Source organism: Lontra canadensis, unplaced genomic scaffold (assembly GCF_010015895.1).
Source record: "Lontra canadensis isolate GAN:19392208 unplaced genomic scaffold, GSC_riverotter_1.0 scaffold38, whole genome shotgun sequence".
In the NCBI taxonomy this organism is placed as follows: Eukaryota; Metazoa; Chordata; class Mammalia; order Carnivora; family Mustelidae; genus Lontra; species Lontra canadensis.
The window spans coordinates 7,379,304-7,407,241 of record NW_022631032.1 but is presented as its reverse complement, the minus strand read 5'-3'; the positions used below and the strand labels follow the sequence as shown (position 1 = coordinate 7,407,241).

The 27,938-nt window shown below is 35.2% G+C and overlaps 1 protein-coding gene across 5 annotated transcripts in view; it reads right to left on the bottom strand.

Moving 5' to 3' along the window:
- Window positions 1-1,775: 1,775 nt before the first annotated feature.
- IQCB1 (IQ motif containing B1) overlaps window positions 1,776-27,938 on the bottom strand; it is a 62,580-nt gene continuing 36,417 nt past the window's right edge. For all 5 annotated transcript variants that reach the window (XM_032869564.1, XM_032869562.1, XM_032869566.1 and 2 more), the window contains 5 exons: window positions 22,178-22,320; window positions 20,352-20,500; window positions 14,074-14,205; window positions 3,196-3,352; window positions 1,776-2,345 (listed from right to left, as the gene is read on the bottom strand). In XM_032869564.1, coding sequence (XP_032725455.1) covers window positions 2,116-2,345; window positions 3,196-3,352; window positions 14,074-14,205; window positions 20,352-20,500; window positions 22,178-22,320 — 811 coding nt within the window. In that variant the 3' untranslated portion in view covers window positions 1,776-2,115. The remainder of the gene's footprint in view (window positions 2,346-3,195; window positions 3,353-14,073; window positions 14,206-20,351; window positions 20,501-22,177; window positions 22,321-27,938) is intronic.

Genomic DNA, 27,938 nt, shown 5'->3' with positions numbered 1-27,938 from the left:
TCTTCTACCCCATGCAGTAGGCAGTCATTATCTGTGGTGGTCTTTGGCAGGCAAGTTTCCTCCCCAGCATTAGCAGACATCTGCTTTTTATTGTGTAGTATCTCTGGGACTATGATGATTTCTTGTCTTTCTTTCAGGAGAGGAATTTTGTTTCCATCCCTCCCGTAGCATGTGTCTGTGGCTAGAGTGTTTCCTATTCCATCCCCAGAAACAGTTTTTATTTCTCTTTCTTCCTTAAACGCAGTGCAATTTTCTCTGGGCCTTGAGGTTAAGAGGGCTTACTGCCCTGCTCTAGGGGCCTAAGGCTTTTAAGGGTTTGGGAAAGCAGGCAGGACTTTGATCATGTCACCCAGTACCAGCCTATCACATTTGCCAGCACCTCAAAGGGTGTCTCTTCAGCCCTGCTACCCTGCTTAACTGATTTCTTATCCAGCTACCTTTGTCTCCTGTGCTCTATTAAAGATGAAATAGCTGAGACATCTGAGTTGTTCAGTTGGTTGAGCGGCTGCTTTTGTCTCAGGTCATGATCCCAGGGTCCTGGGATCAAGTCCCACATCGAGCTCCTTGCTCAGTGAGGAGACTGCTTTTTCTTCTTCATCCGCCTGCTGCTCCCCTGCTTGTGCTCTGACAAATAAATAAATAAAATCTTAAAAAAAAAAAAGATTTAATTTCACAGATACTGAGTTCCATCTCAATTTACTTGGCTGTTTTGAGACCTCAACTATGAGACAGGCTGAGGAAAAATTATTTTTGTAGATTATCTGGCATTTTTTTTTAACATGGGAACAACACTGTCACATAGCTTTCTACATTCTCAGTGAAACCAGAACCTCCATCTGATTATTAGAGATGAATTATAGACATTTCTTTCCCAACTATTAATAATAACTACATTAGGATACTAACTAGAATTTTACTAAACTTAATTTTGAAGGACTGGACATTATACTATTTGGTCTTCCCATCCAGAAATACTGGTACTTTCACTCATTTATAAAAAAAAAGTACCCTCCAGGTTCCTTATGGTATTGAGTCCATGATTTGTTAATTGTATTTAACTTAAAATCCACATTGTTACAAACACAAATAAAAGTAGCTTCTGAAAAAAAAAAAAAAAAAAGGCAGCAACTTTTAGGATTAAAACACAATTAAAGATGGAGCACCTGGGTGGCTCACTTGGTTAAGCATCTGCCTTCGGCTGGGGTCATGATCCCACGGTCCTGGGACTGAGCCCAGAATTGGGCTCCCTGCTCATTAGGAAGCCTATTTCTTCCTCTCCCACTTTTCCTGCTTGTGTTCCCTCTCTCGCTATCTCTCTCTCTGTCAAATAAATAAATAAAATCTTAAAAAAAAATTAAAGATAAATAGGAAAAATCAGAAAGTATTAGGTTGGAACCAAATAAGTATATAGGTACCTAGGATCATAACAGAAGTTAAGCATTATATTTAGCTTTGAGATTTATAGGAGATAAAACAAAGGGAACCAATGAGTTATATATAATTCTCACAGTTAACAGAATTTTATCTGAAGGATTTTTTTCTTGTGCTGAATCCTAGGTTTTTTTAAAAAATGTATTTCTTTTATAAATAAGAAGATATACAACGAGATCAACCACTGTTTTATGGGAAATAGTGAAGTACCCTTCAAATGACCATTTCCTTCTCTCCCCTTAATAAAGGCCTAGAGAACCCTTCTTATATTAGTAGAACAATATGAATTCCAGTAACAAATATGAGAAGTTGAAGTAATCCTGACAAGTTTTTGAGAATAATTATTGAAAATATTTATTTAGAAAACAACTTTAGTAGGAAAACAGCAAAAGCAACACAAATACCACATTTCATATAAGCAACAGAATGCCACGCTAAGGTTAGTTCTATAATAAAAGCCACACTAATTTGTATGTGTGGCCAGGAATGGTCATGTAGAAAAAGAAAAAGAGAACTGAAATAGTGGTAGAAGACAACTTTTTGCTTACTGCCCGCAAATCTTATTTGGAGAGGAATCTCTGGAAAACCATGAGTTAGGATAGTTCTAGTCTACTAGTATGCCAGAGGCAGAACCAATATAATCTCATGTGATAAAGGATTTGTGTCATTTCTCTGGGTAGCTCCCTAAGTGGGTTTGGTTCCACCAATGAATAAAGTTCCTAATTCTATACTAAACTCATCCTTTGGGACATCAATCTCATCTCCTGCTTCTTCCCCAAGCTTCTTCCACCAAGGTGCTTGTATATGCTTCAGGGTGGTGAGATGGGCCTGCTTGGCCTTGGCTGCCACAGGCCTGGATCTACTGAGGAAGAGCTCAGGTTCTTTCCCTTCTGCCTCCTTCAGACTTGGTGCCTCTGTAGTGAACACAAAATAAAAAGGTGAGTAGAAGAGCTCTGTACCATACATGTAGGAAACTATAGAATTGGAACTCTGCTATAGTAGGCAGGGACAGGGTTTCAACTCTGAATCTATTATCATTGCTAGCTATAGATAGCATATGACTATTCACAAGTTGTAGGTGTGGCTGGCAGCAACTGTCCACCCCCCATAATGTGCTTAAAATAAAAAAAGATGTGGTTTTTTTTTCAGATAATTTAAAGAACATGAATTTTTAAAATATAGCAGAACCCCACTGCGTATATGGGAAGCTCAGTTACAGCCACCTATCTATTGAAAAATACAAAACTTGAAATTACCATTATTTAGTACCATTACTAAATAGAGGACTCTGGCCTTCTCGACTCCATATATACTAAAAGTGTTTCACAGGTGGACTGAAGCACTGTGGCTTCATGGATGAGATCTCTCCCTAAATGTACCTGTGGTTGTGAGGAGTAGATTAACTTTTGCGAAAGCACTTCAGTAAAAATTATAAAGTGGCACAGTAACTACTGTCATCATCTACTTCTAAAATATGATCAAAAGCTTTTAAGACTACACAACAGAATCTGGCTAGTAGGGCTCAGCGTCTTTACTGTTGTCTGAGTTGATACCTATGAAGGACAGCAAGGCTGGGAGAAGCAGTCAAAAGGTTATGGGATCTGCGTTATTTGAAAAGATCATGTGCTGGCATGTTCTGGATCAAGAAATTTCTGAAGACAAGAGATAGGCTAGTAAACCATTAAATGGTATTTTCCTTCTGGATGTCACAAAATCTTCCACAGGTGGTTCATTTTAGGAAACAAAAATGGAATGAGCACATACTCATTAACTGTTCAATGTTGGTGCTGATCTGAGCCATCAGAGCCTCCCTGTGCTGCTGGGCTCTCTCTTCTAGGGCCCTGCCCATAAGGTAGTGTTGCAGTTGTTCTTGAGCTTGGGAATGGAGCTCTCTGCTGGTCACATATGACATCTGAGAGCTCTGGGAACAAAGACAAAAAAATTATCACAGAGCACATAAACACATATCTGTTTTGCCCAACTATTTAGTTGAGATCCAAGAATGCTTAGCTGTCTCTCATCCTATCTGTTGAATCTCACAATTGATTTCTACCTTGTACTCTTGTGCAAGCATTAAATAGCCTTTTAAAAGCAGCTTTACATGAAAATTCAGGGGGTAGTTTCTTCCTGGTATGATCCTACACCTCACTTCCTCACACACTGGAATTCTGGGAGAAGAGTTAAGACTGAGAGATCATAGTGAAAGCTACAAATGGTTCAGTAAAGATACTAGCCTGGAACAGGAGTAACAAGGCCAATCTCTTGTCTCAGAACCCACCTGACAGGCTATGTTACTTTTTATCTCACCCCTACTCCTAAACTTATTTAAACCATAATGTTATGATTGCTTCTAGTTTCAGAGAGCAAGGGACAGAATAGCCAAAGGACCATATTTCTTTGGCCACACAGCTACTTTAAAGGGAAATTAACTAGTTTAGACAAAAATAAGAAAATTTTAACTCTGAAACTGATTAAGCTTCTGACATCACAGCTTCTCAAATATTCCATGGCTCTGGTCTGGGACGGAGTCCCATTCCAGTTAACATCTTACTTTTCAGCCACAGAATCTTAAACAGCAGCACCTGAGTATGACTAAAGCAGTACTTCTTTTTTAAACAGGAGAATGCATCAAAATCATAAATAATGCATTAAAAAAAGAGAGAGCTCAAAGACCTAAGTGTAGAAGATAAAACTATAAAACTCTTAGAAGAAAAGATAAGAGAAAAGCTTCATGACATTAGGTTTGGCCATTTTTTGAGTATGACACTGAAGGCACAGATACAACAAAAGGAAAACAGACAAATTGAACGTCATTCAAAATTAGAAAAATTCTGTGCATCAAAGGATACTGTGAACAGAGTAAAAGGATAACACATAATGGGAAAAAATCTTTGCAAATCCCATATCTGAAAAAGATTAATATCCAGAATATATAGATAACTCCTAAAACTCAGTAATCAAAAAACCCAAACAACCTGATTAAAAAAAAAAAAAAAAAGAACTTTAATGGACATTTCTCCGAAGAAGGTAATATACTATATGTAAACTAAGTTGAATGTAAATTAAAAAAGAAGACATTCAAAAGGCTAATAAAAGATGCTCAAAATCACTAATCATTAGGGAAATACAAATCCATTCACAATGATATAACACTACACACCCCTTAGGATGTGAAAATAACAAAAGGCGAGGAGGTGGAGAAATTGGAACCCCTGTGCACTGCCTGTGGGAAAGTAAAGTGGTTCAGTGCTTTGGAAAATAGTATGGAGGCTCCTCAAAAAACCAGAAATAGAATTACTATATGATTTAGCAATTCCGCTTCTTGGTATATGGCCCCCAAAATTTGAACAGTGACATGAATAGATATTTGTATATTCATATTCAAGGCAACATTATTCACAACAGCCAAAAGGTGGAAGCAACCCAAGTGTCCCATCAATAGATGAATGGATAAACAAAATGGTGTATATACTTACAATGGAATTATCCAACCTTAAAAAATTCTAACATATGATGTGGATGAACCTTGAGGAAATCAGACTAAATGAAATAAGTCAGTCACAAAAGGATAAATAATGTCCGATTTCACTCATATGAGATACTCAGCATAGTCTACTTTATAAATACAGAAAAGAGAATAGCGGTTTCCTAGAGTTGGTGGGCGGGAAGAATGGGAAATTAGTGGTTAATGGGTATGAATTTCAGTTTTGCAAAGTGAAAAACGTTTTGAAGATGAATGGCGGTGATGGTTGCACACCAATGTAAATGAATTAAATTCCAGTGAACTACACACTTAAAATGATTAAAATAGTAATTTTTATGCTTTATATATTTTACAATTAAAATAAATAAATTCAAAGAACAGAACATGAGGCCACACCAAACTTACTGATTCAGAATTTCTTGATGTACGTGTGTGTGGCCTGAGTAAGTTATTTTTATAAAAGGGATTAGATTTATAACTCTAACATTTCTAAAGCAATACCATCTTCTCTATAGACCTTAGAAACCAATGATCCATTTGCTGGGAAAAAGGCCTTTCCCCCCACATTTAGTTTAAATAAAATTTTTTTAAAACATATAGCTTTATTGAGGTAAAATTGACACAGAATAAACTATAATTATCAAAACTGTACAGGGGCGCCTGGGTGGCTCAGTGGGTTAGGCCTCTGCCTTCTGCTCAGGTCATGATCCCAGGGTCCTGGGATCGAGCCCCGCATTGGGCTCTCTGCTCAGCAGGGAGCCTGCTTCCCTTCCTATCTCTCTGCCTGCCTCTCTGCCTGCTTGTGATCTCTGTCTGTCAAATAAATAAATAAAATCTTAAAAACAAACAAACAAACAAAAAAACTGTACAACTTGATAAGCTTTGACCTATGTAAACATTTGTGCAATTACCACAATCAGGATAATGAACATCTACCACCACCAGAAGTCTCACTGCCCTTTTATAATCCTTCAGTCCTCATTCTCCCATCTCCAAGCAACCACTGACTTTCTGTTACTCTATAGATTAGTTTACATTCTTATAGTTCATATAAATTGAATAATACAAGTATATATTGCCTGGTTTCTTTCATGTAGCATAATTACCTTGAGATTCATCTATGTTGCTGTGTGTATCAATGATTCATTCCTTTATATTGTGGGTTAGTATTCCATTGCACGGATATACCACAACTTGTTTATCTATCTTTTGATGGATGCTTGGGTTATTTCTAGTTTTTGGCTATGAGCATTCATGTACAAATGCTTAGATGGACATGTATTTCTTTTCCTCACGGATAAATACTTAAAAGTGGGATAGCTAAATCACATGACAGATATATGCTTAACTTTTTTTTTTTTTTAAACAGATACCTTAACTTTTTTTTTTTTTTAAAGATTTTATTTATTTATTTGACAGAGATCACAAGTAGGCAGAGAGGCAGGCAGAGAGAGAGGAAGGGAAGCAGGCTCCCTGCTGAGTAGAGAGCCCGATTATGCTTAACTTTTTAAGAAGCTGCCAAACTATTTCCAAAGGGGTTGCACTATTTTACATTCCCATCAGCAGTATATGAGAGAGCTACAATTCCTCCACACACTTGCCAACCTTTGATATGGCCAACTTTTTAGACATCTTAACAGCTGGAGAAGGTTCTTACTGTGGTTTAAGTTTTTATTTCCTTTATTGACCAATGATGTATCTTTTCATGTATTTGCCACATCCTTCGGTGAAGCATATGTTCAAATCTTTTACTCATTAAAAAAATTGCTTTGCTTTATTTTCTTATTGCTGAGTTTTGAGAATTTGTTCTATATTCTGGATTCTGGTCCTTTACCAGATACATGCTTGGCAAATATATTTTCCCCAATATTTTTTTTAATTGTATTACAGTGTCTTTTGAAGTTTAAAATTTTGATGAAATCCAATTTATCAATTTTTCATTTATAGATTATGCTATTGTTATATTTAATTTCTGCCCAAAGGCCATGATGTTCCTCTAATGTTTTCTTCTAAAATTTATAGATTATGCTATTGTTGTATTTTATTTCTGCCCAGTCAAAGGTCATGATGTTTCTCTAATGTTTTCTTCTAAAAGTTTTATATAGTTTTAGATTTTCCATTGAAGTCTATGATCCATTTTAAGTTTTATATATAATGCAATATGGAGATCCCAGTTCATTTTTTTTTAACATATGGATATCCAGTTTCTCCACACATTAACTGTGTACCTCTGTCAATAATCAGTTGGCCATGTATGTGGGTTTACATTTGGATTTGATTTTGTTTCACTGATATATTTTTTTAAATCTTCACATCAGTACCACTGTTTTGCCTACTACAGCTGAATAGCTAATGAAATCAGGTAGCGGTAGCCTTCAATTTTGTTCTTTTTTGTAATCATTTTACCTTTTCTAGGTCCTTTGCATTTCCATACAAATTTTATACTCTGTTTCAATTTCTACTAAAAACAAACAAACAAACAAACAAACAAAAAACTGCTGGGTATTTACCCCAAAGATATAAATGTAGTAATCCAAAGGGGCACCTGCAACCCAATGTTTATAGCGGCAATGTCCACAATAGCCAAACTATGGAGAGAACCCAGATGTCCATCAACAGATGAATGGATAAAGATGATGTGGTGTATATACATACAGCTGAATATTATGCAGCCATCAAAAAATGAAACCTTGCCATTTGCAATGACATGGATGGAACAGAGGGTATTATGTTAAGCAAAATAAATCAATCAGAGAAAGACAATTATCATGTGATTTCACTGTTATGTGGAATTTGAGAAACAAGGCAGAGGATCATAGGGGAAAAGAGAAAAAGATGAAATAAGACAAAACCAGAGAGGAAGACAAAGCATAAGAGACTCTTAATCTCAGGAAATGAACTGAGGGTTGCTGGAGTGGAGGAGGGTGGAGGGGTGGGGTGTCTGGGTGATGGACACTGGGGAGGGTATGTGTTGTAGTGACTGCTGTGTGTTGTGTAAGAGTGATGAACCACAGACCTGTACCCCTGAAACAAGTAATACATTATATGTTAATAATAATAAAAAAAGACAGAAAGAAAAAAAAAAAACCTGCTGGGATTTTGATCGTACCGGATGATATCCTGTCTTGTTCCCGATTTTAGGAAAGAAGCATCCAGTCTTTCATCATTGTCAGCTGTAGATATTTTTTTGACATGGAGGAAGTTTCCTTCTATTCCTACTTTGCTTAGATTTATTTGCATGTATTTATATGATATAGTTTTTCTTAGTCTGTTGATATGGTGTATTACATTAATTGATTTTCAAAGGTTAAAATAATTCTGTATCCCTGAGATAAACCCATGATGTATTAACTTTTTAATATATTACTAATTCAACTTACTATAATTTTGTTTAAAATTCTTTCATCTATGCATGAAAAATATTATTCTGAAATTCTTTGCTTGTCATGTTTCTGGTTATGGTGTCAGAGTAATGCTGGTCTTATAAAATGAGCTGAGAAGTATTTCCTCTCCTTCAATTTGATAGATTTTATATAAAATGGGCATTATTTCCTCCTTAAATTCACCAGAGAAGCAATCTAGTCCTGGAGTTTTTCCTGAGGAGAGGTTTTTAACAATTTGTTACCTTTGTAGATACGGGGCTATTCATTTTATCTCTTTCTTCTTGGGTAAGCTTAGGTAATTCTATCTTGAAAGGAATTTATTTCATGAGACGTATCAAGTTTATTGGCATATAAAGTTATTACAATATTCCCTTATTATCCTTGAACATTGTAGTGTCTACAAGGAAGTCACCATTTTTATCCCTGACAGTGGTAATTTGTATCTCTTTTTTCCTGATTAGTCTGGCTACAGGTTTATCAATTTTATTGATCCTCTCAAATAGCTAAGTTTTACTAATTTTTTCTATTGTCTTTATTTCCTATTTTGTTAATTTACTCTAATCTTTATTATTTCCTTTCTTCTATTTACTCTGGGTTTAACTTGTTCTTTTACTAATTACTTATTACCTGAGGTCTTTGATTTGAGCCGTCTTTTAATATAGATGTTCAGCAACATAAATTTCCCTCCCAATACTGCTTTAGGGAAATCCACAAGTTCTGAAATGTGCTTCTATTCAGTTTGAAATACTTTTAAATTTCTCCTTTTATTTCTTCTTTGATCCTTTAGTTATTTAGAAGTTTAGTTTCCAAATATTTGGGGATGATATACTAGAGATCTTTCTGTAATTAATTTTAAACTTAATTTCATTACGGTCAGAGAACTTATTTGTACGATTTCAGTCTTTTTTTAGTTTACTGACTTGTTTTATAGCACTGAACATGGTCTACCTTGATAAATATTATGTGTGCACATGAGAAAAATGCTTATTTTGTTGTCATTCCATGGAGTATTCTAAAAATGTCAGTCTGGTCAAGGTATTTAATAGTGTCGTTCAAGTCTACTATATTCTTGTTGCCTTTCTGCCTACTTATTGCATAAGCTGTTGAGAGATGGGTATTGGAATCTCCAACTATAACTGTGTTTTCCCTTTCATCATAATTCTATCAATTGTTGCTTCATGTATTTCATTGTGACAAAATATATATACAATTTGTCATGTTAACCATTCTTAAGTGTATGGTTCAGTGACATTAAATACATTCACATTGTTGTGCAACAATTACTATGATCATCTCCAAAAATTTTTCATCTTTCCAAACTGAAGTTCCATACCATTTAAACACTAACTCCCCATTCTCCCACCCCAAGCTCCTGAAAACCACCATTCTGTTTTCAGTCTCTATTCTAGGTACCTCATCTAAGTAGAATCATACAATATTTGTTCTTTTGTGTCTGGTTTATTTCCCTTAGCATATAATGCCTTCGAGGTTCATCCATGTTGTCTTCATGTATTTTAAAGTTCTGTTATTAGGTGCATAAACATTTACGATTCTTATGTCCTTTTGATTGAACCCTTTATTGTTTATCAGAAATTGTTTTCTCTACTTCTGGTAACAGTCTGCTAATAGTGGTCTGACATCTACTTTGATATTAAAATAGTCATTCCAGAATTCTTTTCACTTATGTTTGTACATTTTGTTCTACTCTTTATATTTCTTCATATTTAAAGTGTGATTCTTATAGTCAACATATAATCAAGTCTTAACTTTTTTATTTAATCTGACAATCTCTGCTTTTTAATTGGGGGTATTCAGACCACTTACATTTATTATAATTATTAATAATGGTCCATCAATGGTCATATTTGTTTTTCATTTTCCCCATCACTTTCCTTAGATTTCCTCTTTTCTGCCTTCTCTTTGATTAATCAATTATATTTTATTATTCAATTTCATCTCATTTATAGGTTCATTACCTGTACCTTTTTTGTTTTTTAATTATATTGGTAGTTTTAGGATTCATAGTACACATTTTTAACTTATCAATCTATTTTCAAGTAATATCATCTCACTTCATATATAGAAAAAAAATGTTTCTATAGTATACATCTAATTTCTCTCCCTCTGGCTTTTATACTATTGTAGCTAAGTTATTATTGTAGCTGTATATGTTATAAACACCATTAAACATTGCTATTATTTTTGTTTCCAACAACAACCAAACTAAAATCAACTATTTTTGAAAATGAAGTTTAACTGAGATACAGCCACACATATTTGTTTACATATTCTCTAACTCTTTAAGCTACAACTACAGAGATGAGTGATTGCAATAAAGGTTATAACATCTATAAAACTGGAAATATTTACTCTCTATATGCATTACAGAACACTTGATGATATTTTGGTTTAAAGAATCAGTTATATTTTATAAAGATTTAAATGATGAGGAAAAAGTCATATATTTACCCATGTTGTTACCATATCTAGTGTTCTTAATTTGGGACATCCTGTGGCATCATTTTCCTAGTATCATTTTTGAGAAAAATATTAAATCCTTTAATAAGTTAAAGGATATAATATTTCTGGTAGTTTGAATATGCTGGTGACATAGTAGTTCATCATTTGTTGTCCAAAAAAGTTATTTTGTCTTTGTTGTAAAATAATTTTTCAAGGTAAAGCACTCTGCATTGATAGATTTTTTTCCTTTCAAAATTTTAAAGATGTCTTCATACCTGCACTGTTTCTCCTGAAAAATTTATCATTTCTATCTGTCTTTACATAATGTTTTTGTTTTTCTATTTTTAATATTTTTACTTTAATACTAATTTGAGGACTCTGATTATCATATGCCTTGGCACAGGGTTTTTTTTCATGTGCCTATGCCTTCATTGGACTTGGGGGTAAATTTATAGTTTGGAAAGTTTTGGGGCATTATTTTTTCTCCCCATCTTCTTCAGAAACTCCAATTATTCATTTATTTGGCCACTTGAAGTCTCATAGATCAGAAATGTTCTTTTCAATTAAAAATTTTTTTTCTCTTTGTGTCTCATTTTATATCATATATACTACTATATCTTTGACTGTATTAATATTTTATTCATCAATATCTAATCTGCTACTAATGATCTAGTGCATTTTTCATATCAAACACTGAAATTTTTATCTCTGGAAGTTTGATTTGGGTATTTTTGATTTGGGTATTTGATTTGATTTGATATTTTGATTTGGGTATTTTTTTATATCTTCCACATCCCTACTTAAAACTTGAATATATGAACAACGTTCTTCTCTGTAATTCTAACATTTCTGTAGTCTCCAGATTGGTTTAAGTATCTTCCTCATCATGGATCATGTCTTCCTGCCTCTATATATGCCTGTTAGTCTTTAATTGGCTGCAAGACACAGTAACTTTTACCTTGCTGAGTCTTTTTCTGGGATGTGGTTAAATTACATAATTTTTTTTTTTTTTTTTTTTTTTTAAATTACATAATTTTTTAAAATCTTTTTGGCTCTTACTTTTATGATTTGTTTAAGCAGAATGCATCAGTCCACACTAATGACTTTCTACTACTAAGGCAAGACCTTCCTAAGTACTCTTCTGATGCCCTGTGAATTAAGTTTTTCCAGACTATGTGATGGGAACATATGCTATTCTTGGACCTGTGTTGAATTCAAGGCATTGTTCCCTCTTATCTTTGAAGATGACTGTTCCCTTGGTCTTAGATAGTTTTCTTATACACATGTGCTAATCAGACTCCTGAAATATATTCAAGGGGAATATTCTGCAGATATCTGGGGTGCTCTTTGTAGATCTTTTCACTCTGTACTCTGTCCTATGAAATCTAGCTGCCTTGTTCTCAGATTCTGAGTTCTATATCCTCAGCACGGGGATCCCAAAGGCCTCCTCCTCTTCCCTCCTTCTTGTGCTGTGACCTAGAAACTCTCTCAGGGCAATAAGTGAGGGCCATCATAGGGAACACTTTGTTCCCTCTCAAGAACTACTAACCTTGTTTGTTTGATGTCCATGGTCTTAAAAGTTGTTGTTTCATGTATTTTATCTCTTTTGTTTCCCAGTTGTTTCAGGCAGAAAGTAAATCCAGCCCCTTTTACTCCATCTTCCCTCTCAGGAATTACTAACTTTCATCGTCTGATTTCCATGGTCTTAAAAACCATTGTTTCATGTATTTTATCTTTTTTTCCCCCAGTTGTTTCAGACAGGAAGTAAAATTCAGTGTCTGTTACTTCATCTTGGCTAGAAGTAGAAGTCAGAACTTTTTTCTAGTCTATCTTTATGTGGTAACCACAGAGGGCCTGACTTAAAAGGGCAGGCTTGTCATCTTTTTCTTCACGGGCTTACATTAGTTTGTGGGTTTTTAAATTCAGATTAGCAGGAGGGAAACATAGAAGGCCTTATTCAGTCCTCTTCAACTGGACCTTGTTGTTCAATTCTGCTCTGTGTTCCAGTACTTATCTATCAGACACATGTTCAGCTATATATAAGGTTTTTTTCTGGGTTTTGGGGGCTTGTTTGTTTGCATAAAGCTCTCTAGTTTTGGGAGCTCTGCAAGAATGAAACAGTGATTTATAGGACTACCTAACATTACTCTCAAACTCCAACATTAGTCACCCAGAACCTTCAGATTTTGGAGACAGAGTCAGAAAGTGTATATGTGGGGAGGCAGGGCCAGGGAGGAGGCAGAAAGAGAACCCAGAGACAAACAGTAGAAGTACAAGAAAATGGATGTGAAAAGTACCAAATGGCACTTTTATGAGTAGTTAGTTCAAATGAGGGCAGTAAGAATTCTGAATGGCTGAAATGCATAAACTCCCAACTTTACCCATAAAATTATTGAGGTGTGGAAGTGTGGAAAAAGCATCAAGAGAAAAGTGGAGATAACTGGAAGAAATACAGGTTATTAAAATTAATGACAGGGTGGTGAGTTACGCTAAAAGCAGAAAGGAAAATGATTTTCAAAGACATTTAGGAGCATAAGATAAAAAACTAAAGGGAGGAGTGCCTGAGTGGTACAGTCAGTTATGCATACGACTCTTGATTCTGGGTCAGGTCATGATCTCAGGGTTGTGAGATCAAGCCCACATAGGGCTCTGTACTCAGCAAGGAATCTGCTTCTCTCCCTCCCCCTCTGCCCACACTCCAATACCCTGCGTGCACTCTATTAAACAGGTGAATAAATCCTAAAAAAAAAAAAAAAAAAAAAAAAAAAGAACTCAGAAGGGAGAAGCAAATAATACCTGATCTGTAGTACTGTGATCACAGAAAGTAAAAGATACGGACATTTCTATTGGGAGAAAGGTGTTAGCAGTATTACAGTGATAAAATCACAAGAGGCAAATAGTCAAATGTTTTATAATATTAGCTACTGGGATTTCACTAATGGTTTCATTAATAGCAGATGTCAATTCCCACATATACATTTCATGTGTTTGGGTATACACATTAACAATGAATATTTACTGATTGGAAGCTATATATATTTTTTATGGAAGCTTCAAAACAGTCAATAGTTTTACATACTATTGGAAAAAAGCAATGACCATGTCTTGCTGATACACTGTAGGAAATAACCGATTTGAAGCATTCTCCTTCCCTACTGACTATACTATGGCCCATAAAATTATAAAAGATTCCAAATCTCTTAACTCTATGGTAAAGCCACTGTATTACTTTATATCAACAGAAACACACAAACACATGAATATCGTGCACTGGAAAAATATAACACTGATATCATGGCACAGAAGCCTACATACCGGATGTCTTCTGAGATAGTCATCCACTTTTTGCTTCAGTTCAACTCTGCGTGCATCAGTGAGATCTTGAAGTCCTTGCCAGGGAGCAAATAGCTTCTTTTTCTTACGACACTTCTCTAGGAATTTAAGAGTCTGGGGCAAAAAGAAGTTTTGTGATTTTTTCATTCCTGGCTAACAGAACTATTTTCTTCTACAACATATGGTAGCAACAACATTATAACAGTTGTTAACTCTGAGTGTGCATAGGGAGAAGGACGGGACTGTGACAGGAGTGAAGGAGGACAATGACTTTTTAATGATATTCTTTTGTAGTGTTTTAATATTTTACAAGGATATATTCATGTATTGTTTGTATGGAAAGCAAAAAAGAGAAAAAAAATAGGAAGTGAGTTCTTCTCTCATTTCTAGTTCCTTATAAACTGTATGATTTGGGGCATAGTATAGTAAGCAATAAAGAGAAAAAAAACTGGAAATAAGTTCTTGTCTCAATATTCGTCTCTTATAAACTGTGTATGATTTTGGGTAAGTCACTTGATCTCCACAGGATGGATTCCTATGTCTAGAGAAAACACAGACCGCAATTCTACTTAGATTAGAAAAATGTGAGGATCCAAGGGACAGTACATAAGAAAAAGCTTAGTAAATGAGAAGATATTATAAAATTGAAAAGTATGGGCAACTGATGAATGTAGTTTCTGATAGTTCTTCCTCATGTCTTTCAGAAAGAATTCCTAATAAAAGAAGTCTTGAAACAGGCAAGATTTGGAGAAAATTTGAAATTATTCTGCCAATTGTTTTTCACTCTTCTCCCTTCCTTATAATTTTTATTTTCATCAAAGTCATATTTCACATCACTTTAAGGAAGAGGTTGGAAAATTATGGTCCACAACCAAATTCAACCTGCTGCCTATTTTTATTATGGCTTGAGTGTTAAGAATGATTTTGTACTTTTATATGGTTAAAAAGTTCAAAAAGGAAATGAATATACTGTGACATGTGAAAATTATATGAAATTCAAAATTCAGTGTCTACAAATAACATATTATTAACGTTTCACACTTGTGTATTGCCTAGTTTCCTTTGTGTTACAACCATAGAGCTGAAGAGTTTCAATAGACTACATGGCTCACAAAGTGTAAAATATTTTACTATATAGCACTTTCCAGAAAAAAATTCATTGATGTAATTCTATGGTTTAAAGTGTCAGTTTTTTGGGGCCCCTGGATGGCTCAGTCGGTTGAGCGGCTGCCTTCGACTCGGGTCATGATTCCAGAGTCGTGGGATCGAGTCCCACATCAGGCTCCCTGTTCAGCGGGAAGCCTGCCTCTCCCTCTCCCACTCCCCCTGCTTGTGTTCCCTCTCTCACTGTCTCTCTCTGTCAAATAAATATGTAAAATCTTAAAAAAAATTTTAAAATAAAATAAAGTGTCAGATTTTTAAGTATTACCAAAAAACCCCAGAGTTCTCTGCCCCCTCCCTCAAAGACAACAACTTTAACTTTCAGGTTTTTCTTTTGATGTTTCTGTCCATCTACTTTTCTGTCATTTTTCAGGTATATGTATTATCTATTGACTTTCTTGTATGAAAAAAGTTATACAAGACTCTCTTTCACTGCATGCCCTCCCACATACTTTCTGTATCCCCAAACATCCAATATTATTACAAATTTAGTTAAGTCAATGTTCAGTGTTTACATAATTATGACCACATACAGGCCATTCAATTTTGAACCATATAGCATATGATTTACATTTCCTTTCTTGCACATTTTTTATTTTCTCTAAGACTTTTCCATGCACTTATCACTGATTATGTATCTAAACTGTCCTAATGCTTAATACATTAAAATATATCAGGCATTCTATGAAATTTATTTTCTTAAACATACATCTTCTGGAGCATTCTGGCCTGCTCAAATCTGGACTGACTCTTTTTTTTTTTTTTTTTTTTAAGATTTTATTTATTTATTTGACAGAGATCACAAGTAGGCAGAGAGGCAGGCAGATAGAGAGGTGGAAGCAGGCTCCCTACTGAGCAGAGAGCCTGATGCGGGGCCCGATCCCAGGACCCTGGGATCATGACCTGCACCAAAGGCAGAGGCTTTAACCCACTGAGCCACCCAGGCGCCCCTGGACTGACTCTTCTTTATGCCTGATGCATAGGTATCATCCTGAAATCCCTATTCACCAGCATTTAGGTGACCACTTTTCATCTTTCCTTTGCGCTTTCCTATATTCCATATTGTCCTTTTTTCTTGGGTTACTTTTTCTTTTTAAAGACTTTGTGACGCATGAAAATGTCTTTAGTCTACCCTTACCTTAAACCAATGGTGTGGTTGCATATAGAATTCTAGTTGGAAATCATTTTCCCTCAAATATGTAACAGCCTTACCCCAATACATTTTAGCTTCCAATATTGCTATTGAGAAGTATATGTGTCACCAGTGTATTTCATAGTAATGTAAAATAAATGTGGGTGTGTTTCTATCCTTACATTAAACATTTAGCCAGTCCTTTTAACCTAAAACTCAGAGCATTCAGTTCTGGGAAATCTTGAATTAATTGATTTCCTCTCAGGGCTTTTTCTGTTCCTTGTCTCAAATGTTTGAATGTTTGACCTCCTGGACTGGTTATCTTTTCTTTTTTGCCCTGCTCTCTGGATTTCCCAAACTTTTCCCCCCTAGTTCTTTTATTATGTCTTTCATTTTTTTCTTCTGCCAATGTTTATTCTATTTGTTCCCTTTTATATAGCATCTTGGTTTTGTTTCATGCATTATCCTCTCTTAGTTCTGAGGAAATAATAGATTTTGTAAAAAGTTTTCTCACCCCTGCAGTGTTTCTATTTCCACCAAGTAGTTTTACTCTGTTTCTTCTGGGCTCAGCTTTTCTCAGATATCCAATGATACTTTGAGCTAATATTTAAAAGTAAGCGCTGAGGTATTTAGAAATTCTGGGCAGGTGGGTAAGGTTTTTTCTACAATACTTCAATATAGAACTATTGAACTGAATTGTTTCTTTGAAGTACCCCATTGTGAGTGTACTTGTAACATTCTTCTCAGATTTCTCAAAGAAAATACTCTCAACCTACTGTTTGCAGGAGATAAGCCTAGCTGACAGCACACTGGGACCTATGGGGCCAGGGGTGTGGAGTAACAGGGCTGGAGGTCTTCTCACTAAGTTTATAAAATGTCCCTAATACCCCTATTTTAGTATGTTACTAGAGCCTTCAACTGTGCTTGCATCTTCCCGGTGAGAGACCCTCTCCTTTCCTTGCATTCTTCCCTTTACTTGATTCTTCTTCCTTGCTTCTCTTTCTCTCTCTCCTCTACCTCTCTACCCCCACCTTTGGCTTATCACGCTATGCTGGGAACTTCAGAATTAAGGTACCAGAACAGAGGAATCTTTGTCGCTGTATCAAAAAAGCCCACCTGGGCCTTTTCTTCATTCTTTGTCATTTCAGAAGTCTCTAAAATTATATTCCTCTCCCCGTTTTTTATTTTCTTAACTGTTAATGGTTTGTTTTACTAAGTGTTTTTGTGGTCTATGATGGATATGTATAATAATGTGATAACACTTTTCTGCTATAATCAAGTAGCAAGAATTGCCATCATTCTGGCCCTAGAGACCAGACACCAGCAACAATCACCTTCCCTCTGACCTTAAGAGATGAGAAAGAGAAGAAAATCCTGAAGCATTAAAAGGGAAAATGCAGCCAATTCTTCAAATCTAATTTCAACACTATGCCACTACAGAGAACTCCAAGCTATCTATGCTAAGGATGTATAATTTGAAATTAGCAAGTTTACACAGGGTTTTTTTTTTCAATTTCTAGCTACATGAGAATAAAATGCCTCGGCTTTTGCACAAAATAAGGGAGGGAGAAAGGTAAACAACAGTTTTCGTCTTTGTTCCAGTTCCAGTTTCCTGCCAAAAATACTAAAAACCAGTTCCTTCTAAGGGACAAGTTCAATGAAATGATATTCCTACTACTTTCAGTGAAACTAATGAATTATTCCTTTTTCTTTCTCACCAAGATCAACTGCAGTGCAAAAAAGAAATATAATGGAAGTCACATGTGTAATTTTAAATTTCCTAGTAGCCATATAAAAAAGGCAAAACCAGGTGAAATTAATATTTTGCATATATACTGGGTTAGGTAAATATATTAAAACTCAATATATATAAATACATGTAAATTATTCAACATGTAGTCAATGTAAAAATTAATAATAAAGTATTCCATACTCCCATATTAAGTCTTCAAAATGTGGTGGGCATTTCACACTTACAGCACATTCCAATTTCGACTAGCTACAGGTCAAGTACTCAAGTAGTCACATATAGTTAGTGGGTACTGTGTTGGACACAGTCTATATGCAGGTCTATAGTATGTCTTAGAAAAGGATGCTTCAAATGTAGGAAAATGTGTCATTTACTGACCACTGATTGCCTTATTCCAATTTTTTCTACTATTTTTTCTTCCCTTTCTATACTTCATTAATTTTTCTTTCTCTTTTCCCTCTTTGAAAGGAATCTTCTTCTTACCTTTCTACTTTTGGCTAGCTTTGCTTTGACTTCACCATTATTTTTATTTATTTATTTTTTTAAAGATTTTATTTATTTATTTGACAGACAGAGATCACAAGTAGGCCGAGAGGCAGGCAGAGAGAGAGAGGAAGGGAAGCAGTCTCCTTGATTAGCAAAGAACCTGATGCGGGGCTTGATCCCAGGACCCTGAGACCATGACCTGAGCTGAAGGCAGAGGCTTAACCCACTGAGCCACCCAGGCGCCCCGACTTCACCATTATTTTTAGCAGTGAATTGCAAAGACTAAAAACATGACCTTGACCCATCCCTTTTTGTACTTAAAATGGTGACCCATTTTCCTTTTGGGTAGGAAAGAGATGAGACAGATGTGACTAATCTTTTTTCTCTTATGCCAAAGAAAAGTGTGAAAGCCAAAATAACTTTGCCTTCATGGCCTTAAGATATCCTCCTACAATGACCTCTGCGCTTGTTTAAGGAATGGTGGACAAACTGGGGTAACTCACTTGAGAGTAGAGGACCCTTTCATAAAATTTTGAGCTTATCTAAATTGGCAAGGTAGTAATTCCAATTTAAGAAATGTAGCCATGAACTCTGAATCACAACCTGAGGGTTTTGAAGGGGCAGGGGGTGGGAGGTTGGGGGAACAAGGTGGTGGGTATTAGGGAGGGCACGGATTGCATGGAGCACTGGGTGTGGTGCAAAAACAATGAATACTGTTAGGCTGAAAAGAAATAAAAAATTTTAAAAAAGAAAAAGAAAAAAAAAAAAAAACGTAGCCATGAGGTAAAGGTATTAGAAAGGACCCAAGGGTTCCTCTAAAAGAAGTTATGTAAAACATTGGTATCCATGGGTTAATCCTTAGATGGCCCTGTTTAGCTAAGGGTAAAATGCAGGTATAGGTGTGGCTTGATGATGGTACAGGACTGTTTGTTGCACATATAGACTGACATCACCAGAAAAAACATGAGGAAGAAGGATGGAGTAAACACATCTCTTCCTATTTCTGTAGTACTTACTCTATCCTATATTTTGAATGGCTTTTAATAATCTTTGTAAAATGTTAATCACAGAATTAACAAAGAGACTATTCAAAATCTATCACTGTGAAAAACTGAAATTAATCCAAAGTTCAACAATAAAGGACTTAAAATGCTATAGGACCTGAAATCCCAATATGAAAGTTAACAGGTATAAGTGAATAATAGATGGTCATTAAATGAAATAAGTAGCCTTGTGTGCTAAGCTTTTACAAGGCAATAAATATTACTAAATCCCAGAAAAATTATTAAGAACACCACTCTATAATTCAAGAATTATAGTGATCCAGGTACAGGCTTTGCAATTTACAAAGTACTTTCCCATAAATTGGGTCATGACATTTACATAACAACTGAGTAAAAAGGTAGGGTAAACATCCAATCATACAACAAGCACACGCTGAGAGCTGACAACAACAGGTAAGACTCCTTATCCCTAAGGCAGTCACAGCCCAAGAAAGAAAGAAAAAAAAATTAACAAATAACACTGCACTATGATAAATGATGTACAGGACTGAGTATCTAAATCAGTTAGTCAGGTGGTAAGGAGGTTCTTATTTTATAGAGAAAGAAACTAAGACTCAGAAAACCTAAGTGACTAGACCACAACTTTACAGCAGGTATATACAAGGTCAGGTTTGAATCCATGTTTTTGCCTTCTAATCCAGTAATCTTTTTACTACATTAGACTCACTGCTCTCTGAAGTATGACAGCTGCTTTATACTCCGTGAGAGATGGCCTCTGTTGGCGAAAATTTTTCCTTTCCCTGTACCCTCTCCAGTGTTTCTGGATAATCAATGCTGATTTCTCTTCTATTTCCCGATTATATTTTTCCACCTGACCTAAAGAGATGACAGACACTATTACAACATACTCAACTGCTATGCTTTTTCAAGTTCTGGAATCAGGATAATGATAATAACAATAATCTTTCAGTCTTTTTGTTTCTTTAAATACTGTTCATTAATTTCCCCAAGTTTATTATTTTACAATGGTTCTAAGATAGCAGAAACAAAAAACTCCAAAAGCTTTCCCAGATTATGCACGTTCTTTGGAGAAAAGATTCATATAATTTTTGTGGCAAAGGAATGAGAAAGGGTTAAAAATCCAATAGCAAGAATATTCAGAAAAAAGAATCACAAGCACATGGCTAGGAATTCAATCCATACCACCAGAGGAAAAGACAAGATGAATGTATGTTAACTACTGTGTACTTCCAAATTTCTCTTATGTCTACAGATGACTACAGGTGACTTTCTTTTTACTTTCTGGGAGGTACTGAATGTGAGAGAGAAAATTCTGGGATGTCTCACAGATGGGAAACTGAGTATATTGCTGGTGCTACTACCTGAGATGGCGAATTCAGGGAGAGGAAATGGGGGGTGGGTGGGTAATGACTAGTTTGGGGGATGCCTGTGGATATCTAAGTAAAGCTATCCAATAGGGAGCTGGCTACAGAGCTGTGCTTTCCAACATAGTAGACACTAACTACAAATGGCTACTTTAATTTAAATAAAGTAAAATTAAAAACTCATGTGCTTGTGTGCACTAGCCACATTACAAGTACTCAATGGTCATGTCTAGCCAGTAGGAACCATATTTGACAGTGCGGATAAAGAACATTTCATTTTGTAAAAAGTGCTGGTTTAGGGGCGCCTAGGTGGTTCAGTTGGTTAAGTGTCTGCCTTTGGCTGAGGTCATGATCCTAGGGTCTTGGGAGACAGCTCCATATTGGGCTCCAGCTCACCAGGCAGTCTGCTTCTCCTTCTTCCTCTGTCCCTCCCTTCTACTAGTATACTACTGTGTACTTTCTCTCTCTCAAATAAATAAATAAAATCTTAAAAGAAAAAAAGGAAGTGCTGGTTTAGAGCTTGGGAACATGAAGATGCAAACAAGATTTGAGTGTGTTAAGCACTCAGCTGGTAGGTGAAGCTATAGTTATGGATAGGATACCAGAGGAAGAGTAACATGAGAGAGGTCAAGATGGAACCCTGGGAAACATCTATATTTAAGGGAAAAAATGAGAAATAAGAGGTTAGGTAAGAACACTGAGGATGGGTGATAGGAGGGGAAGGGGAAGAACAAAAAAAAAACCTTCAAACCATTCAGACTCCTAGACTATAATATTAATTTCACCTTAGTGTATCAAAAGTGGCAAGATGTCACAAGGTTTATACTGGGGTATCAGCACAGATCTGATTCCAGAATGTAGCAATATTCTAACTCCTTCAGATCACAGGGATTCTTTATGTTTCTGAAAGCATATATTTCTATGTTTCACTAATTTATCTGAAAGATTAGAAAACTAGTGGAAAGACTGCTCATCATCAACTAATAGGCCTTAATAAAAAAAAATAATAACTTTTTTTTTGACTCGAGATTTAATAACATTTACCTGAGAAGGGAGAAACAGGGAAAAGGTCCAAATTAAAAGAAAAAAATCATCAGGTAGTGGGAAATCTGGTTCATTAAAATACTTTAAGCATTTTTACACTTCTAAAATTGACATTGCCACTCACCTGGATGAACTATTTCAAGCATACGCAGTCGTAATTCTCGGGACAATCTCATGGCTCTCTGTCTTTGAAGCTGCAACTGTAATCTGCAGTGCTCTTCTTCTTTCTGCTTATTTATCTTTAGTAACATCTTGGTTCGTTTAGATCTGTGATAGAAACATTAAGTACCTCATATACAATTTTTTCATAAATGATATACCCACTCAAGAAGTATATGAAAAGATGTTTAACCTCACTAGTAATTATATACATGTAGACTTGTTACAACAGTAACAAGCTGAAAACAAACTGTATGCCCCACAATAGGGAAATGGATAAATAAATTATTGATTCATTCACTGGACAGGATTCTATGAACCATAAAAAATAAAAATTTCAAAAAATATTTAGCAAACTGGGAAAATACCCAAATCTAATGTCAAGTGACAATAAAATCAGGATATAGAAGACATCCAAAGTGTGTTAAAATATGTATCATGTACATAAAAAAATGGTCAAAAGTAATAAAAATTTCAAGTGATTTTTGTTGCATAGAATGATTATGATTTCTTTCTTCTTCATGTCTACCTATTTCTCAGTTATGGACTAATAACTATTAATTATTCCATAATTAGAACTAATTATGAAAATTATTATGTGGCCACAAAAAATTATTTAACTGGCATTTGTTTATTACCTACTCTTATTCAACAAAAATTTCTCCTTAGCCATTTCTACCTACTTCCTATATTACTATGTAAGGAGATCACAAGTATTAGTCTATAGTGAATATACTCAAAATGCTTTCAGATACCCACAGAAAAAGAAACCAAAAAGTAAGAAGAAAAGAGAGGAATACATTATTTATTTTAGTTCTATAGACTTAATTTGCTTGTGTCTCACTCAAGAGCATTTGCTCTCAGATTCCTTTTCCCGGAATTAAACTGACAACAAATGAGGAACTTGGCCATATCTTTGCAGATAGATAGACTTCAAAATGGCACAGTTATAGAAAATATCTTTCTTACCCCATTACAGAAAGGTAGAGAAGACCTCAAAGTGTATGTGTGCCAAAAGGAGAAGAGGTTCTAGAGAGGATATAGGGCTAGCCATATAGTTTCTAAGTTTCTCTTCCTCTTCCAAAGAGTTGGAAATGAAGTAAGGGGCCTTTATATTCTCAAAGAAGGCTGATGGAAACCTGCCTCTCCTATAGAACTTTCCCTGCAAAATTCTGGGTTGTATAGAGCACAAAGGTTAGGATATTTTAACCTTTACCTACCTACAGAGGGTAAAACAGAACAGTTGCCCTAAAACAAAATCTCCTTTTAAATTACCTAATTGGTTATAGATTATAATGTCTAATATTGCATTATCATTATTTTAAATTTACAATTAATAAAAGAAACATAGTAATCATTGAAAGTGTATTGCTAAGACACAATCTGTCAGAAAACTGGGTCTGGGAAAATGCAGGCTATAAAATATGGCAAAAACTAAAGGACTATGGAGCATGCAGGCAGAAGTAAAATGCCAACAGAAATATAGTAGAATAGTGAGATTCAGAGATTGAAATGACTATAAATTATAAATATGTGTGTTTCTGGAGTCACATGCTTTATTTAATTTCATGTTTGAAAACATTTATTAGAAATTAATGTGATTTTGAATTAGAATGTTTCCCCCCCATTTAGGAATATTTTAGTTAGTTACTAGTAGTTAGGTACTCTGTAGTTCTAGTTAAAGAGTTTCTTTAATAACTACAAAATTAAAAGAGCATTCATTTAATGGTCTCTTCCTAAGAAAGACTAGGCATTTGACCATCTAGTATCTGTGAGCATTTCAAAAAAGGAAATGAGTGATCAGATGAATCTTTACCATCAAAGAGGGAGTTGACCAAACTATCTACTACCAAGACATCAGAAAGTCTCTAGGAATTCCTTTGTTGGAGAATAGGAAGTATGAACTGGGGAAGTACCATATGAATTGACTACCAAAAGAGTTGACGGGCTCTATTCATTAACTCAACAAACATTTATCTGAGTGACTGTTGCCTGCTTGGTACTGTGACTCAGGGAAACAGAGAAGAAACATAGCCTGCCCTTCAGAAGCTCAATTTCAAGCAGAAGCTGAAGTGTAACAGAATATGTCACTCTGGCATAAAGATTATTTTGAGCTGGAGGCAAATGAGTATCCAAATGTAGAAAGAGCCTTCCCAGAGCTGCTGTCCTTATTGGACAAGAGCAGAAATGTCTCAGAAATGAAGACTGCCATAAATCCCCCTTCTCAAGGCCATGAAGAAGATGGAAAGTTGGTGCGAAGATGGACCTAGACAAATAACTCACAAATCCCATTAGTTTCCCAAATATATTTACTTTCCATAATTTCTTGACTTTGGAAGTCAAAAATCCTTTTCTTTTTATCTGTCACTTCTTTACAAATTTATTATTCTTTGTTAAGATGCTATAAAAGCCCAAGTTATATCTAGTCATTTGAGGTACTCATCATGTGAGGTTTCTTCTGCATCATGTGCACTGCACACATTAATAAACCATTTGTGTTTTTGTTAATTGTTTTTCCCCCTTTTTTTGTCAGTCTAATTTCCAGGGAGTGAACCTAAAATATGGTAGAGGGAAAATTTTTTTCTGTCCCTACAAAATGAAACAAGAACAATTAAGACATCAAAATATCATCCCTATGATAAAGGGAGGTAGTTGTGAAGTTTCCCAAAGGTAATTGGTATAGCTGTTAGACCTTGGTTGGCACATATCAGAAAATAAAGTTTCTGACCATAAAAAAATGATTCAGTAAAAAAGAAACCCCTGAGTGGTGAGAAGATGGGCAAAATGGGTGAAAGGGAGTGGGAAGTACAGACTTCTAGTTATATCATAAGCAAGTAATGGGGATGAAAGGTGTAGCACAGGGAATACAGTATTGTAATAGCATTACATAGCGACAGTACAGTAGCTATATTTGTGGTGAGCATAGCGTAAGTATAAAATCATCAAATCATTATGCTGTATACCTGAAACTAATGTAACCATACTTTGGGTTAAAAAAAAAAGGCAGCTCAAAAGGCATCTTAAGCATCATAAAAAATAAAAAAAAAAAACCCTAGAAAGTACATTAGTAAAGATGTGACTACACAAGAGTGCCTCTTGCTGGAATTTAAAAAGCTCTGATGAACCTGGGCCCATAATTATGAGTGGTGGGTAGTTCCTACCCACACTGCCCCCACCCCAAAAAACATTGGAAGGGAAAAATTACTCTGAGATAACGATCTGACCACAAAAAGACAGAAATAACCTTTGCAGAAAGCCAAGTTATAAAGGAAACAAGAAAAATTTGCATAAACTATTTCAACTAGAAAAGGTGGTGAAGCCTGAGCAAACTTGAAATTTAAAAAAATAATGAATTAATAAAGAGAACCTGAAGGTTAAATCTATACTTCAATCTGACCTAAAACTTCAAATTCAAAATACTGGAAAAAACAAACTAATTATAATGTGATATTTAAATAATTTTGGCTTCATAGCTAAAATTTAATGGAAGGGGCACCTGGGTGGCTCAGTGGGTTAAAGCCTCTGCCTTCGGCTCAGGTCATGATTCCAGGGTCGTGGGATTGAGCCCTGCATCTGGGTCTCTGCTCAGCAGGGAGTCTGCTTCCCCCCTCTCTCTCTGCCTACTTGTGATCTCTGTCAAATAAATAAATAAAATCTTTAAAAAAATTAATGGAAAATAATTTTAATGGAAGTATTTATAACTGGACTGGTTTTGTTATATAAAGTAATGGAATTTCTAAATAGTGGAACATTAATTAGACTCCATAGATCTACTTCTAAGTGGACAAAAATCTATAATCTTGGGATACTTTTCAATACAGATTTTAATATTACAAGACAAAGCAGACTGGCAAATTTGACAACTATAGTGAGACTAAACATTAAATGTCTGAATCCATGGTACAGGGGTACCTTTAAATGTAAAGATGACAGATAGCTGAGAATGATAGCAAGTAGAATCCGTTAAGTAATAAACACTCTACCTTCACCACAGAAGGCAGGGCTATACAAAGAACATCTCAGATTTTTTAAAAGAATAATATACCTTGTGACTCTCTAAGTATTCATCATTTCCCAAATTTATTTGACCGAAGAAATCCTTTTAAAAATGTTTTTAAATAAATACATTGTAGGATACACAGTGAACTTTGAGCAATGCTGTAATGGATTATAACTGCCTCTACAAGTATAATTTATTTAACATATCTATTTGTCTAACTAGATTTGTAAACCCTCAAAGGCAAAAAAACTTGCCATATGCATTTTCCCCACTGTCATCTTTTCTAAGTTCCAAGTAATATGCTAAAAAAAAAACCAAAACCCTTTATATTATTTAAATCTTGGGAGGCACACAGACAATTATCCCTATTAAATAGATGGGAAATTTAAGGCAGAGAGAGGTTAGGCATCTTGTCCCCAGTCATTCAGCCCAAAGTTGCTGAGGGCGGATACAAAATTTAGTCTGTTTAACTCTCCCAATACCCAGCATTGCCTCTGGCATATATTAGGCAACTGAAATATATCTTAAAAACACTTGTTTTAAAAAACAAAACAAAAAAAAAAACAACAAAACTCATGCCCCATATTAATAATCTAACTTCTCTAAAGGAAACTTTCATCAATGACTTAAATCTAAATTTTAGTTTACTATATTAAAATATATATATTTTTAAAGCTTTTATTTATTTATTTGACAGACAGAGATCACAAGTAGGCAGAGAGGCAGGCAGAGAGGAAGGAGGAAGCAGGCTCCCTGTTCAGCAGAGAGCCCAACGTGGGGTTTGATCCCAAGGACTCTGGGATCGTGACCTGAGCCGAAGGCAGAGGCTTTAACCCACTGAGCCACCCAGGCGCCCCTTAAAATATTTTTATAACTGAAAAATGCAGCTGCAGTTATTACAGTTATTAAAAGACTAGTTTTAGTTCTCTTAAAAAACTGACTTCTGGAATATGCAAGTTTCACTTTAGTGAACAAAAATTTAGCTTTAAGTCTAAGGCTGCATGAAAAAAATCACCTCTGAGATAGCTCTATTTCATCCTAAATGACAAGGAGTTAAGTCATTTATTTGTGTGCATGTGTGTGTATATGTGTGTGTTTTATTCTTTTCATTGCTCTAAGAATCTGGATGGGTCAGTCATATAAAAAATTGGGCAATGTCTTTAGTATTTCATTTTTGGTCCACTTCAAATAAATAAATGACAAACTGTGTTCTATCTAAATGACCATATCTATCCATCCCATACTTATTGATAAAACTCAGGTGAACATACTAAAATCTCTATGAATTCATAATGTTTTACCATAATTTACGAACAATTAAGGCAGTTTTTTTATTTTAAGGGTTAAATAATTGACTATCACTGCCTCTCTCTGTAGGCTTGGCCCACAAAAAAACTTTTATCAAGTGAACAGGACTGTGTATTTATTCCATCAGATTTTTGTCTTACATATGTCCTTTGCTTTGAAAGTACATCTAGTTATTGGAGTACTGGCACTCAGAAATGTGTTTTCAGAACAAGAATGAAAGCAGGAGTAAAAGAAACAGTCAGAGAAGCAAGTGGGTGGAACAAGAGGACCCTGAGTTCACCTCCTTCCCCAGACAAACAAGGCTTCAATTAAATAAGAGCAACTCTCTCTGGAAACAACCTAAAGATTAGTTATTCCGCAGCTAAAGATATAAAGAAAAAGCCACACTGAGAAGAACAGAAGGGACAGAGATGCAATC